Here is a 14,445-nt window from a genome sequence, read left to right on the forward strand (position 1 = left end):
ATGAGACGGTTACACACTGATGTTACTCTATCGGGAACTTGGATGTTGTCACCCGGATGGAATAGTTGGAACAGTTTCTCCATCCATGAGTGAGTGAGTGCTCTTCCATGGCCCTGTAGGAACGGCCGGTTGAAGTACAGACCTTGCTCCACGTCTGTAAAAACCACACAGGAGGCCAGTAACTCTGGACTGGTTAAGGCTGCCGGGTCAGTCGGACTCAATGTCAGCCAACCTGGACACTCTCTCCCAGCTCAAACATCCAGGTCTGCCTTCGACTCCTCTTTGAGCTGAACCTCGTTATCCGACCCCGTGCCCACGTCCGAGTCAAAGAGCGAGTGGGAGCGCGGGGTGTGCGTGGGCGCCGCCGAGTGGCTGCTACTGTCACTGTCGTCCATAGTGTCAGTCCTGGAGAACAGGCCCAGGTCCAGCAGGCCGGTGGGGGAGCCGCCCTCGCTGCTGTCACTGTCCCCTCCCTCGTAGTACAGGTCCTCCATGTCCACGAACCACTCGGGCCAGAACCTCCTGCGCATGCGCTCACAGAACATAGCCAGGTTGATCAGCTCACCTAGAAACCAAGACAGGAGACAAGAGGTTTAAAACATGATGGTAGTCACCCATTTTCAACCTTATCTCCGTACAATTGGTCCTCACTAATGCGCATTATAAGTATATCAGAGTGATATAGTCCGGCTATGCGAGGCTAAATTTTCTGTCTACTCACTCTGCGTCTCCTTAAAGCTAAACTAGTGGTCAGTAGCGGTATTGCTTTTTTCGCCCGGTGTCGTTGCGGACCACCGGAGCGGGGCCGCAAACCACCGCCGCAAACCACCGCGACCGATACGAATCCGTAGAGGGCTAGAACGTAATTTTCTGGCCAGGATTTGGGGAGTAAGAGCTTAAGAATCCTTCACCATCGTAAACACTGTAGCTGAGGGTGGCTACTTCCTGAAGAGATGGCCAGACTCGCTGTGATTGGCCGGTAGTGTATCATGTGTGTATGATCCGCGATGTGATTGGCCAACGTATACAGATGATGTAGATGACGTAATTTTGCCACGAAATCCGGACCCCAGCCAGGATCATAGAAAACATATTTACAGAAGGCTTTAGGGCAGGGATGTCAAACATACGGCCCGCGGGCCGAGATGATTCAGGCTTGTAGAGCATACATTTCTGAGCATTTAGGAAAAAAAAGTAAGTCTCTAGCCCATTCCTGTCAAGAGTTATGATTTTTTTAAAGAAGTAACCAACTAATGCTCTCTGCAGTCTAGCTTTCTCTCCCCTCAATCAGCCACCAGGTGCTGGCAATTGAGTTGATTGATTGGAATGTTAAGTGATCAGCAATCTCTCTCTCTGAAGATGACAGCATTGCTAGGAATGGGGGGAGGGTGGGTCTGGCTATGAATATACCTGAACATACCTGCAATATCCGAACTCTACTCAAAGATTACACATATTAGGCATGAAAATTTATGTTAAAAAAATAACTTATTTTTCAAAACTTTGAAAAATAATAATAAAAGTTTTATTATTCACTGATATTTTCTGAATATTCCATTATTGTTCATTACTCAAAATAAAATAAAAATAGTTATTCTATTATCAAATGATTTATTCTAATTGGCACTTACAAATAGCATTTCTCGTACCAAATTTCTTGTAGGCTGCAACTGTAACACCAATAATGAAAGTAGCTATTTTACTTAATAATGAACACGATTTGGAAAATGATATACTGCTATACTGCTAGCTATAGCAGTGACTGAGACAACAGGAAAAAAACTAAAACTAAAAAACAGAGCGCGAGTGTGCATGCCATCCGATCCGCGGCTGGTTATACCATTCCGGCCCTCATCAAGTCACCTTTCGTCCAATGCGGCCCTCACCCCAAAATGAGTTTGACAAGCCTGCTTTAGGGGCTGAAATGAACGGAGTGGGTGTTCTAAAACTTTAGCGATTTAATAGTTAGGACAACTTTAAGATTTGTTTTATAAAAAAAGTTACATGCTGAAATAGAAGCCATTGTTCTTTGTTCAAAAAATACAACCAAAGAAACAAAACAAAATCTTGTTTGAAATGACCGAAACTGCCTACCAATGATGTCACTGACTGGTAAGCAGGTTTCTAAACTGTCCACAGCCCTCCTCTGAGACACAGAGTGAGTAGACAGCCATGGTGCCATCTTGCCAAAGGACCAATTATGAAGATGAAATGGGTGAATTGTTCATTTTTACATTGTTGCATGACTCCTTCACGGTTTCCGCTCTCCCCCTGCCGCGCCAGAGGAATTGGGGAGCACCTGGCTGGCTAGAGGGAGGTAGTATAGAAACCAGGACTACTGCATGTTTTTGAGAAGGCATCTACCCTAGGAAACACAGGGAGAACATGCACTCCACACAGAAAGGTCCTATCGCCAACCCCACCTAGGGTGTGGGCGCTGATGATGCGAAGGGAGGAACACGCCCACAGCGTCCCCGGCGGGAATTGAACCCAGGACCTTCTGCTGTGAGGTGAAGCGCTAACCACTGCGCCACCGTGCCCCCGTTGCATGACTCTTTTGACAAATTAGTTAATTAAAATGCATTAAAAATGAACAAGCTGGAGTCTAACGACAGGGTGGCTTCCATGTAGAGCTCTGACGTTGTGTGGCCTCTAGCCAGTCTATGACGTCAGTACTATGACGTGACATAGTACTATGATCTCCATATTACTGTTCTAGAACATACCGGTAGGCACATACAGTAGGTGCCATGCCATTAAAAAATAGATACTTAATATACTCAAAATGAACATACTCCCTAAGCTGCTGTACCTATTTCAGAATATCCCCTTGTCGCCTCCTGTAGGTTTCTTCCCTAAAATGGAAAAAGTGTTTCGTGATTTTATTTGGAATAATCGTCGCCCCAGACTTCGGCTATCCCTTCTATATTTACCCTACGATAGAGGAGGTCTAAAATGCCCCAATATGCTGTGGTACTATTGGGCAGCACAGCTGAGAACTATAATGTTCTATTACACAGAGGAGGGATCTCCTAGATGGAGAAATATCGAATCAGGTTCCTTAAAGATCTCAATGCCCAGTTATCTTTATTCTAACTCATTAAGTAAACTTACAAAAGCTACAACCAATCCTATTGTTAATAACATGATTAAGGTTTGGCAAGATGTTAGGAAATATTTGTGTGATACTATCCCCATTTCTCGCTTCAGCCCGATTTGGGGGAATGAGGCATTTACTCCGGGTAGGGCGGATGGAGGCTTTAAGCTTTGGGCTGGAAAAGGAATCAAACAACTAAAAGATGTCTTTGGCAAAAATAAGACTCTGCTTTCATTTGAAGAACTTATGGCTAAATTTAATATTCCTAGAACACATCTGTTTAAATTTTTCCAACTCAGGGACTTTATAAAGGTTAAACAAGCACAGTCTCTGACGATTCCTCCTCTGTCGATAATAGAAAGTGCTCTCATCAGGAATCCCTTTGAAAGGGGCATCATATCGGGGTTTTATACTCTCCTGGTGGACTTCTCTCCCGAAACATCTGAATCTAGATTTAATGCCTGGAATTCTGATTTACAAGGGGAGCTAACAATGGATGAGTTTAACACAGCCTGTGAGGAGGCTCAGGCACAGACTAGTAATACTCGTTTAAAATTGCTGCAATATAATTGGCTGATGAGGGTGTACATCACACCAGAAAAAATAAACAAATTTGATTCTAATATCCCAGACACTTGTAACAGATGTAACAATGATAAAGGCACTTTGTTCCATTGTTTGTGGGCATGTCCAAGAATAAAGGAGTTCTGGGAGGAGGAGGTTAGGAAGGAGTTACAACGGATACTACTTATTAACATTGAGCTTGATCCAAAACTCTTCTTGCTTGGCCTTTACCCAATCGGGTAAAAAACTGTGAGATAAAATTTCTGGATCTTGGGTTCCTACAAGCCAAAAGCGTTATCGCCCTTTCATGGAAAAAGACAGGGAAACCTAGCATAACTCAGTGGTTTAAGGAACTGTCTCTATGCCTTCCTTTAGAAAGAATTACATACACTCTCAAAAACAAACAAGAGCAATCTGAGAAAATATGGGGAAGTTTTATTCAGTATGTTAAGGGAAATGACCTTTCCTATCTGATGGAGGAACCTGGAGTGGGGTAATTGTTTCTTTCTTTATTTTGTTTTCTCTCTACGGTCATTAGTCTGGCCTTGTGGCTTATGAATCGGGATGTTGATGTGATGTGCGTGCTCTTTGTGTTATGATTATTTTGTATTTTTGGGGTTTTTGCTTTTTGTGGGGTTTTCCGTTTGTTTATTATGTCTGAGTTTTGCTTTTGTTGTGTTGTGTGTGTTTTGAATGTAAAAAAAAAAATGAAAATAAAATAAACATTGTTTAAAAAAAAAAAAAAAGATACTTTTTTGTCATTTCTGTTAAGCGGTTGTTTGACAAACTATAAATTAAATTAGCATAGCAAAATCCAGAATGGAGTTAACTCCAAGAGTGTACACATAACGAAATTAATGTATACACTCATGGGGTCAAAATCACAGACATGGGTACTGACTGTTGCTAGACTTTAAACAGAGATCATAGGCAGAAAAACTGTTGTACTGCTATGACTAAGGTGACTACAGACACATCAGTGCTTTTTCAACACACACACACACACACACACACACACACACACACACACACACACACACACACACGCGCAAACGCACACACGCGCGCGCGCACACACACACACACACACACACACACACACACACACACACACACACACACACGCGCAAACGCGCGCGCGCACACACACACACACACACACACACACACACACACACACACACACACACACACACACACACACACACACACACACACACACACACACACACACACTCACACACACACACACACACACACACACAGTTCATGCTTTGACGATGGTTTTGTCAGAGACGTTTTGTTTATGTTCTCATTTTAAGCTCATTCATCAAAAACGACATAACAACCAACAGAGACACAGCTCGATGCATGGCTTCTGAAATGTCTGAAATGACAGCATCTGATTTCATGTTCACACTTTGCATTTCTTTTATGCTGTTAACAATCTCTTTGAAGATACACCAATGAAATGAAAGCCTGTGTGGCCTGTGTCGTCAACACTGCAATGCAGCAGTCTTTCACTGCCATCTAGTGGAGGCAACAGACAAATACTTCCAACCCAATAGGTTCTCTGGAAATATCACTCAGGAAAATTATAAAGCACTTATAGAACAGGAATATACTTATATTTTCAATTTTCAGGTTCCACATTACAATTTTGTCAAAGGAAATGGGAAGGACATACATGTATAAATAAATACATATACGTATATGCATATTTATTATAAGTCAGATAGCCTACAAATTTAACATTTACATGTTTATGAAAGCTACTCTCTGTAAATCGTATGTCCTACACAAGTGCTGAAATGTTTACCACTTTGAATTTTGACCTTCAAGCAGTACTACTTGGCAACCAGTAGGGGTCAAACCAGACAATACATTTCTAAGTTATATATTGTATTAACAATTACAATTAAGGCATTTAGCAGATACTTTTATCCAGAGCAACGTGCAAGTGCTTGTTGAACTCTAGTCAATAGGAAAGTAAAATAAAGAGTGCAGAGAGAACAATGTAGTAGGGCCTCAAAAGGACTAAGATACCACGTAAACAATTAGCCGCAAATTGCAATTGATTGATTGATTGAAGAATTTATTAGAAGTTTGCAATAGAAAAAAGTACAGTTTCATGACAGTACAAATCACTGGTACAAGGTCAACTAAAAGGAGATCCTAGAAAGCCGAGGCTTATTTCCACAGGAACCACACTTTAAGTATCTCATATAACATTGAAACTCTTTTTATGTGTTGAAACTAGGGTTTCAAATTTCAATACCACCCATTGGCATACAACAGTTTTTTGCTATCTGGTTGTATTAAACAACATCGAACTCACCAACATTGTGGCTGTATTGAATTATCCTCTTTCTATCTGCAAAGTGTTTGTTAAAACACTAAAAATCCTGCTGTGCTGAACATTGGAAGCGCTCATCTTCAATAGCGCAAAGACCCGCTACCTCCTTCATTATGTGACATTTAGAACCAGGTGGTACACAGGACCGTTGAGTGATTTCCCACAAGCGCTGAGTTGGAATTTGCGGCTAGTAAACAATGAATAGCATCTGTCTAAAACAACATGCTAAGAACATTCAAACAAATTCATATTAAAAGATCCGTCTTGAGCACATTACTATAGAGTTACTGTGTACTGATTTGCCTAGTGACCAAGATAGGTCTGCATAAAAGCCACATCTTGGTCAATCACTAGCATCAGCTAATCTGAGTTTTTTCGCCACTAGGGGGAAACTAAAGCATCAGCTAGTCTGAAGAGTCAGCATGGTGCAGATTACTTTAGGAGAAAATTGCGCTTGATAGCGCTTTAACACGTTATTCTGTGTGAGCATGCCAACTTGATGAACTCACCTTTAATGAGCTGTTCTGGTCGTGTGCCAGGCAGCGTCCACATAGCCTGGGCCAAATGGCCAAACACTGTGGCATCTAATGTTGACATCTTTGCACCCATGAAGTATTTCTTATCTCCTGTGAAACACAGAGAAACAGCCACACCCATGTTTATAGTATTGTGTAAGAGCAGGACCACACCTGAGCATCCACTCCAACATGTTGTCATCATCAAACCTCTGCAAACAAGACTACACAGAACGTCAAACAACACAAGATGATTTCAGCAAATCATTGCATACTGTAAGCTACAATACTGTATGTAAGCATAGACAGATGTTGAAATAGAGTTGGCCAGCACAAGCGCATGTACTCATAAAATAAAATGCAGCCTGTCCAGCAACCTTTACAAGATAGCACAGACCTGACGTGGATCCAAGTGGTTGGCATTAAACTCCTTTAAGCTTTGTAAAATGTGTTACAGTAGACTTGATGATCTTATCCAGCCATTTATCCTTTAGAGACATTATGTACACTCTTTTGAGCATGGGCAACTGTGCTTTTTGCATCACTATTTCATCTTTTAGATTCATATTGTATGGCATACAAAGTATACAAACACTGGCGAGAAGCAGTAGTGTAAAGTAACTAAGTACATTTACTCAAGTACTGTACTGTAAGTTTTGAGGTATTTGTACTTTACTTGAGTATTTCCAGTTTTCAGTACTTTTACTTCGACTACACTACATCTCGGATCCAAATATTGTACTTAATACTCCTTAGTGGGGGAGCCAATCAAGTGATTCTGCTGGTTGTAATTTTGGAATGATAATTGTTGGAGACATGTATATCTTCATTCTTGGGGTTCTCAAAATGCAAAAAAAACATGTCTTCAATTTTTCTTTTTGGGTTTAGCATGTGTAATTAGCATAATTAGCCAATTAATTGCCAAAAACGGGAAATGGCAATAACTTTGCTTCTAGGTAACTTATAAAGGTGATCTAAGAGTCTAAGTCCATGTTTGTGAGGTCCTTAAATTCATATGTTACCATTGTGAAGTCATACAACCTTTCATAATTAGCATAATCAGCTTAAATTATGCAAAAACGAGTTGAAAATCAGGAAATCGTTTCATTTTTCACATTTAGCTGACTTTGGAGAGATAATCTGTGACTCTTATTGACTAATTGAGTATGTTTACAAGTCCAGAAATTCCTATCCTGATGTAAGTAAATGCAACCTTTTGTCATTAGTATAATCTGCATACATGATTTATTAATTAGTCTGAAAGTAGGAAATTACCTGTTTCTTTTTCTATTAGGATATCCATAGATTAATTCTTGTCATAATTAGCAACTGTGCTTCAGCTGTGAGGGATCACAGCTGATAAAGCTAATCATAGTTATTGAAAACACCTGAATGATGCTGCTTGGACACATCACAATCGCATCATGAAGGTCACTGGAGGCTTTGTGGGCATTACTCAGAATGCTAGTGCTAGGGAAAGGTTCTTCTCTGGTCGCACCAGAGCTGAGTAGACTTGCTGAAGAAGCATGCCAGATGGCTGGCACACAAACAGCTACACAAAAGGAGCACCATGACTTGTCCATTGCTGTCTGGACAAGGCAGGAAAAGAATGTACTTCGATTGAAGCATGTGATCAAGTCATCTTTGAATCCTCTAACTTAATGATGGCAAAGACCTACCCAATATCATCACAAAAGTTGTGATGCCACCCCACGTGGGAAAGATGTATGCAGCCAAGACGAAATTGGCCAGCAGAACTATGTTGCTTTTGTGAAAGCGCGCATTAACAAAAATGAAGTCAGTGTCTGGGCCAGAATGAAAAAGGTTCAACTGAAGATGTGGAAGAGTGCAGGAAAAGTTGTGAAACACAAGCTCGCTGACCAGGTGGTGGAATTGAAGGATGACAGGTCATTGTTTGCTCGAATGCTGATTGTTGCTCGATCACGGTCAGAGATCAACCTCAAAGAAGCCATTGGCCAGCACGAGTTCACTGCCAAACCACATGCTCTCTTCACAGTGACTGGTGAGCTTCGGCCATGCACAGACAAGAGCAAGCTCATGACCATTCTCGAGGAGCTGCAGAATGAGAAGAGGACTGGTGACGTTGGTGTTGATCAGCAACCACAGAGTGCTGCCACTGACAGTTGTCCCCTGCCATCTAAGAGTGTAAGTGTCATAGATGGAATGGCATTGGTAGAGGCAATGGGAAAGCCATCATGGATCAAGATATGTTCCCAGTGGGCTGACCACTTCATAGCCATACTGGACAGGAAGACCAAAGAACATAGTGAGACCCATGTAGTATTTGACCGCTATGATATTGCATCTTCACTGAAGGAGGCCACGCGTATGCGACGCCAGGGTGGCAAGCCCCCTACCACTTATCATGTGGAAGACAACACACCGATAGGGAAGGTGTCTGAAAAACAGTTCTTGTCAGGTATCCACACCAAAGATGAGCTGACTGTCTGTCTTGCTAAGAAAGCCCTCCAACACTTCCAGGGGAAACCCAACGTTTTCATAATCACGTCAAGGCAAGATGTCCACTCAAACTATATCGATGTAAAACATCTCCACAGCTCACAGGAAGAGGCTGACACAAGGATAATCCTGCACAGCCTGGATGCTGTCTGAAGAGGGGCAACACAGCTCTACATTGAGTCCCCGGACACTGATGTCTTTGTTCTTGCAATCCGACGGTACAATCAGCTGTGCAAGGACACCTATTTCATCACCGGTGTGGGAAACAAAAAACGTATCATCTCACTGGAGCCAGTAGTGCAGGCACTGGGTGAAACGAGGACTTCAGCCTTACCAGGGTTCCATGCCTTCACTGGAGCTGACAAGACAGGCCATTTTGCTGGAAAGGGAAAGTTAACCTGTTGGCAAGCCCTAAACCGGTGTCCTGTGGAGGTGGTATCTGCATTTGCTACTCTAGGTACTTCAAAAAAGCTCAGTTCTGACACAGAAAAAAAGATTGAAGCATTTGTTTGCCAGCTGTACGAGCCCGGTACAAATCTTGTGGATGTTGGTGAACTCAGGTGGAGGTTATTCACAAAGAAACAATTATAAGCAGAGAAGCTGCCACCTACACAAAGAGCATTACATCAAGCCATTGCCCGTGCCCATTACCAGGCAATGGTATGGTATCAGGACCACATACCTAACCCACAGATGCCACCAGCAACTGAATATGGATGGGAGGCTGAGGGAGATCATCTGGTGCCAGTCACAACACGGGATCGCCCAGCTCCAGCCACCATTACTCAACTGATCAAATGTGGCTGCAAGAAATCCCAGTGCATGTCACATTGTTCTTGTCGATCTCAAAATTTGAACTGCTCCGAGATGTGCATGTGTGGGGAAGATGAAGAGGTGTGTTGTAATGTAAGCAAGGCACAACTGTTGGGGATTGACGATGACGACGACGAAGATGGAGACCCTTCTATTTAAATGTGTTTAAATTTCTGTACATACTAGTATAAACAATCTGATAATTCTGTGACCATTTCTCATATTGTTCTTTATTTTATACAGTATGAGGGATATATAAAGAAATATAGCTATTTCTGGTTTCGGTGTGATTATTACATAATAATTACACAGACAAAAGGTTGCATGATTCATGTATAGGATAATAATAATTCCTGGACTTGTAAACATACATCTTAGAGTCTGTGAGAAGCTTTCAAAGTTGACTAAAACAAAGAAATGCAGCAATTTGCTTATTTTCACCTAGTTTTTGCGTAATGTATGCTAATTATGCTAATTAGGAAAGGTTGTATGACTTCACAATGGTAACAGATGAGTTTCTGGACCTCACAAACATGGACTTAGACTCTTAGATCACCTTTATAAGTTACCCAGAAGCAAAGTTATTGCCATTTACTGTTTTTGGCAATTAATTGGCTAATTATGCTAATTACACATGCTAAACCCAAAAAGAAAAATTGAAGACATGTTTTTTTGGCATTGTGAGAACCCCAAGAATGAAGATATACATGTCTCCAACAATTATCATTCCAAAATTACAAAAATTGATAGGCTCCTCTACTACAATTATTTGAAAACTTTAGTTACAAGTTACTTTCCAGATATAAATGATTATATTATAAAACATACATTAATGCACTTTAGCCCTATTCTATAACATGGCTATTTGAAAATAGACGATCTACAAGCTCACAATGCGTTGTGAGCTTGTAGATCTGCTATTTTCAAACATTTTGTACTTTTACTTTTGGTACTTTAAGTACATTTTGATGCCAATACTTTCGTACTTTTACTCAAGTACATTTTGAATTCTGGACTTTTACTTGTAAGGGTGACCTCACACCAAAATACCTAGAGTGGAATCCGCCAATGCATTTCAATGAGAATGGAGTGTTTTTTTGCAGAAATCCTCTACTGGCAAAAAAACACTCCATTCTCATTGAAATGCATTGGCGGATTCCACTCTAGGTATTTTGGTGTGAGGGCACCCTTAGGCTGCCCTCAGACCAAAATACCTATGAGAGTGGAATCCGCATTCCGCCAATGCATTTCAATGAGAAGGCTGCGGTTTCATGTGAGTGGAGGATATCTGCGCTCTGCGCAGACCTTGCGTTTATGCTGGAGCAAAAAAATTCTCCACGCAGATTCTGGTTTCCCCCCTCTGTCCAATCGGGTGAGTCGAAGGCGTAACATTCTGAGAATCAGGTAGGGACTGGGAGATGTTTTGTTTTGATCAAGAGTCTCATGCACCCAAACTCTTCTCTTTTTAGCTTGTTGCATCTCCCCTTCCAATAAAGCAAGGGCGAGTACCCTTCGCCTGTCCATTATAGAGTTGACACGTAAAAGATGAGGAGGATCGCTACGCTAGTGTAACGACGCGCGAGCCGAGTGATCCACCGCTAAGAGTTGTACTCTTTGTGTTTTCGTTTGGCAGCTAACAGTCTACAGGGAGGGAGGGCGGTGAGGGAAGTGAGTGACAGGGGCGTCACTGGCTTTGGGACGGAATATGCTCTCTGCGTTTTTTGCCAGCCGCGCACCAGAAGAGTTTATCCACTGCCGACCATATTTTGGTCTGAGGGCCCTCACACCAAAATACCTAGCGTGGAATCCGCCAATTCATTTCAATGAGAATTGAGCGTTTTTTTTGCAGAAATCCTCTACTGGCAAAAAAAAGCTCCATTCTCATTGAAATGCATTGGCGGATTCCACTCTAGGTATTTTGGTGTGAGGGCACCCTAACAGAGTATTTCTGCATTGCTGTATTGATACTTTTTCTTTAGTATAAAATGTGAGTACTTTTTACAGCACTGACGAGAAGCTATAGAAATAATAGTGCTTGTTGCTTTCTGTCTGGGAGAAACTTACATTTTCCAAATGTTGCCCATCTTTCATAATAGATAATCGTATAAACAGATCAATGAAAAATGAGTTTCCTCCATGGGAAACGACTGCTTATTTCCATTTAGATGTCTCACTTAGGCAGTCCTGCGATCGAAGGTCCCATGCAAGCTCTTCCTGTTACTTTGGCCCTTCCCTCCTCCCATTTTCCACATTTAGACCCCACAGATATACATAAATACACAGTGATGGTAGAAGTACTCAAATATTTGACTTGGATAAACGTATCAATACCACAATGTAAAAACTACTCGGTTACACCTATGTTTATCTCACAGATGTAAATATAAATATACACACATATGCACACACGGGGACACACACGCACGTATGTATAGTAGTCATTGCTATAGAGACTAATGTTTGTCTAACCTCGCCTACCAGGCTTTCTGGGGGAAAGCCTGGTGTTCGTTCACTGCAGGCCATTTGGTTTCCGCCTAAAGCGCGGAAACCACTAGAAGAAGCGGCGTCGCTTTGATTTAGTCCCCTCCGTTTGTTTCCCCAATCCCTATTAAAATGCTCCAGTAGCCTAGTGTAGTCTTGCCAGTCGCTAACAGTTGGACAAAAATATCCATATACCAAACACATTTTTCAAAAGCAAAACTACTCCGCATCAAGGAGTTTATTAGGTAGGCCCTAAAAGTATGTCCTTGAGCGCAGGGGAATATTTTGGGTTAAAACTGAATCCGGTTTGATCTTTCCGGCCATGGACAATGGGCTGGGCAGACACAATTTGAACTGGAGCAGTATAAAAATTGAAGCGGATAAATCTGTACTCTCTCCTGATGGGATTAAATCAGCAATTAAAACAAACACACTATACTGTAGCAGTGATTACTGTCACAATATAGAGCTTTAACTTTTAAAGTAAAGGTAAATGTATTTGTTTTAACCAAAAGATATCACTTACACTGTACTGTATACCTTTAAAGTTTAGGCAAGGAGTCTGAGGAAGCTGATGATGCGTCACTGGTGAGAGCAAAGTTAACCAGTCCACCCCCACCATCCAGCTTTGGGTGTATGTACCACTACTTCCCAAACCTTTTAGCCTGTGGCCCAAAAGAGAAATTAGATGTTTGCCCGGGACCCAAACTAGTGAAAACAGCAGACCTACAAGCTTGTAGATCGGCTATTTTCACTACTTTTTAGACATTTGTTTTCTAATTTACGACATTTCTTAGATATCTTTTATTTATTCATGAAAATACTTGAAATACTGACAAATCGTTGGAGTTGTTTTTAGTTCATGAAAAATTTAGCTTTTTAGTTTTGGGGAATGTTTTTTTGAAAATGTTTTGAAATAATAATAATGAAAAACTAAAAGTAGGAAAGAAGAAATTAAGGGAACCATAAAAATGTGTCCGCGACCCACAAATTGGTCCCGACCCACTATTTGGGAAACAGTGGTATATACTGTCTGGTATTCTTTTCCTTATTGATGGTGCTGCTTTTGTGTGATGTCTTTACCATGCCTGGGGTGCCGCGACGGCAGTACAGGGGTGCCGCGAGATCATTTGATAATATTTGGAATTTATTTGGACACTTGAAAAAATATTTAGTATCATTTTTAAACTTTTTTAAACTTGAAGTACAAAGTTATTTTCAGTCAGTTCTAACCAAAATGGCAATTATCTCAACATAATCACTGTCGGGCAGAAACCTTGTATCTCCAAGTTTCAAATGTGTACGTCTTTTGGTAAAGCAAAGCCCTGCTTCATCATACAAGACTGTCGCACAAAACTAGTGAAAATGCGAGGCGTTGTGTGCTTGTAGATCGGCTGTTTTCACTAATTTAGTACATTTTATCGATGATAAATACAAAACGAACAGTTTTGGACATACAAGGTTTCCACCCGACAACGACGACATTCTATAAATATTAGGCGCTGGGAGTGAAAATTATAATGTAGGGGTGCCTTGGATAAAAAAAATCACACTCGTGTGAACAGAGCGGTGGTGTGTGTGTGTGTGTGTGTGTGTGTGTGTGTGTGTGTGTGTGTGTGTGTGTGTGTGTGTGTGTGTGTGTGCAACAGCGCCCCTCCCTTAACATGTGTGGTCAGAAAAGGTTACTGCAGGCTACAGACAGACAGACAGACACGGAGACAGACAGACAGACAGACCCACACACACGGCCACGTATAGGAGCGTTGTGACCACCGCTCAAAAAAGATTTATGGGGTGCCCTGAGACAAACAAGTTTGGGAACCCCTGATCTACAGTACTTATCCATAGTTACCCAGCAGCGTGGCCAGAGTCCTCATGTCCCTCTCCATCAGGGAGTACACCTCCTCCTTGGAGAAGCGTCCGATGCCGTGGCCGTACATCTCCCTGCGCACCATGCTGCCGTTGATCTGGCCCAGCAGCCACTTGAGCGTGTCGCTCAGGGGGCCGCTGACAGCCAGCAGCTTCTGGGTCTCCTCCAGGTTGTCCACCCACTGACAGTAAGCTATCGTCCTGGAAAAGACAAGGAGATACACCGTCTCTTATATACGGGAGGGAGACCATACCGTTATAGTAATTTT

The 14,445-nt window shown here is 41.8% G+C and overlaps 1 protein-coding gene across 1 annotated transcript in view; it reads right to left on the bottom strand.

Moving 5' to 3' along the window:
• Positions 1-251: 251 nt before the first annotated feature.
• The window catches only part of faxcb (failed axon connections homolog, metaxin like GST domain containing b), a gene marked incomplete at both ends in the record, with an annotated part of 32,859 nt that continues 18,665 nt past the window's right edge, over positions 252-14,445 (bottom strand). Inside the window, 3 exons of the mRNA XM_080754252.1 lie at positions 252-565; positions 6,527-6,643; positions 14,160-14,377. Of these exons, the coding sequence (XP_080610378.1) occupies positions 252-565; positions 6,527-6,643; positions 14,160-14,377 (649 nt within the window). The remainder of the gene's footprint in view (positions 566-6,526; positions 6,644-14,159; positions 14,378-14,445) is intronic.

The sequence above is a fragment of the Nannobrachium achirus genome (assembly GCF_963921795.1).
Source record: "Nannobrachium achirus genome assembly, chromosome: 2".
Classification (NCBI taxonomy): domain Eukaryota; kingdom Metazoa; phylum Chordata; class Actinopteri; order Myctophiformes; family Myctophidae; genus Nannobrachium; species Nannobrachium achirus.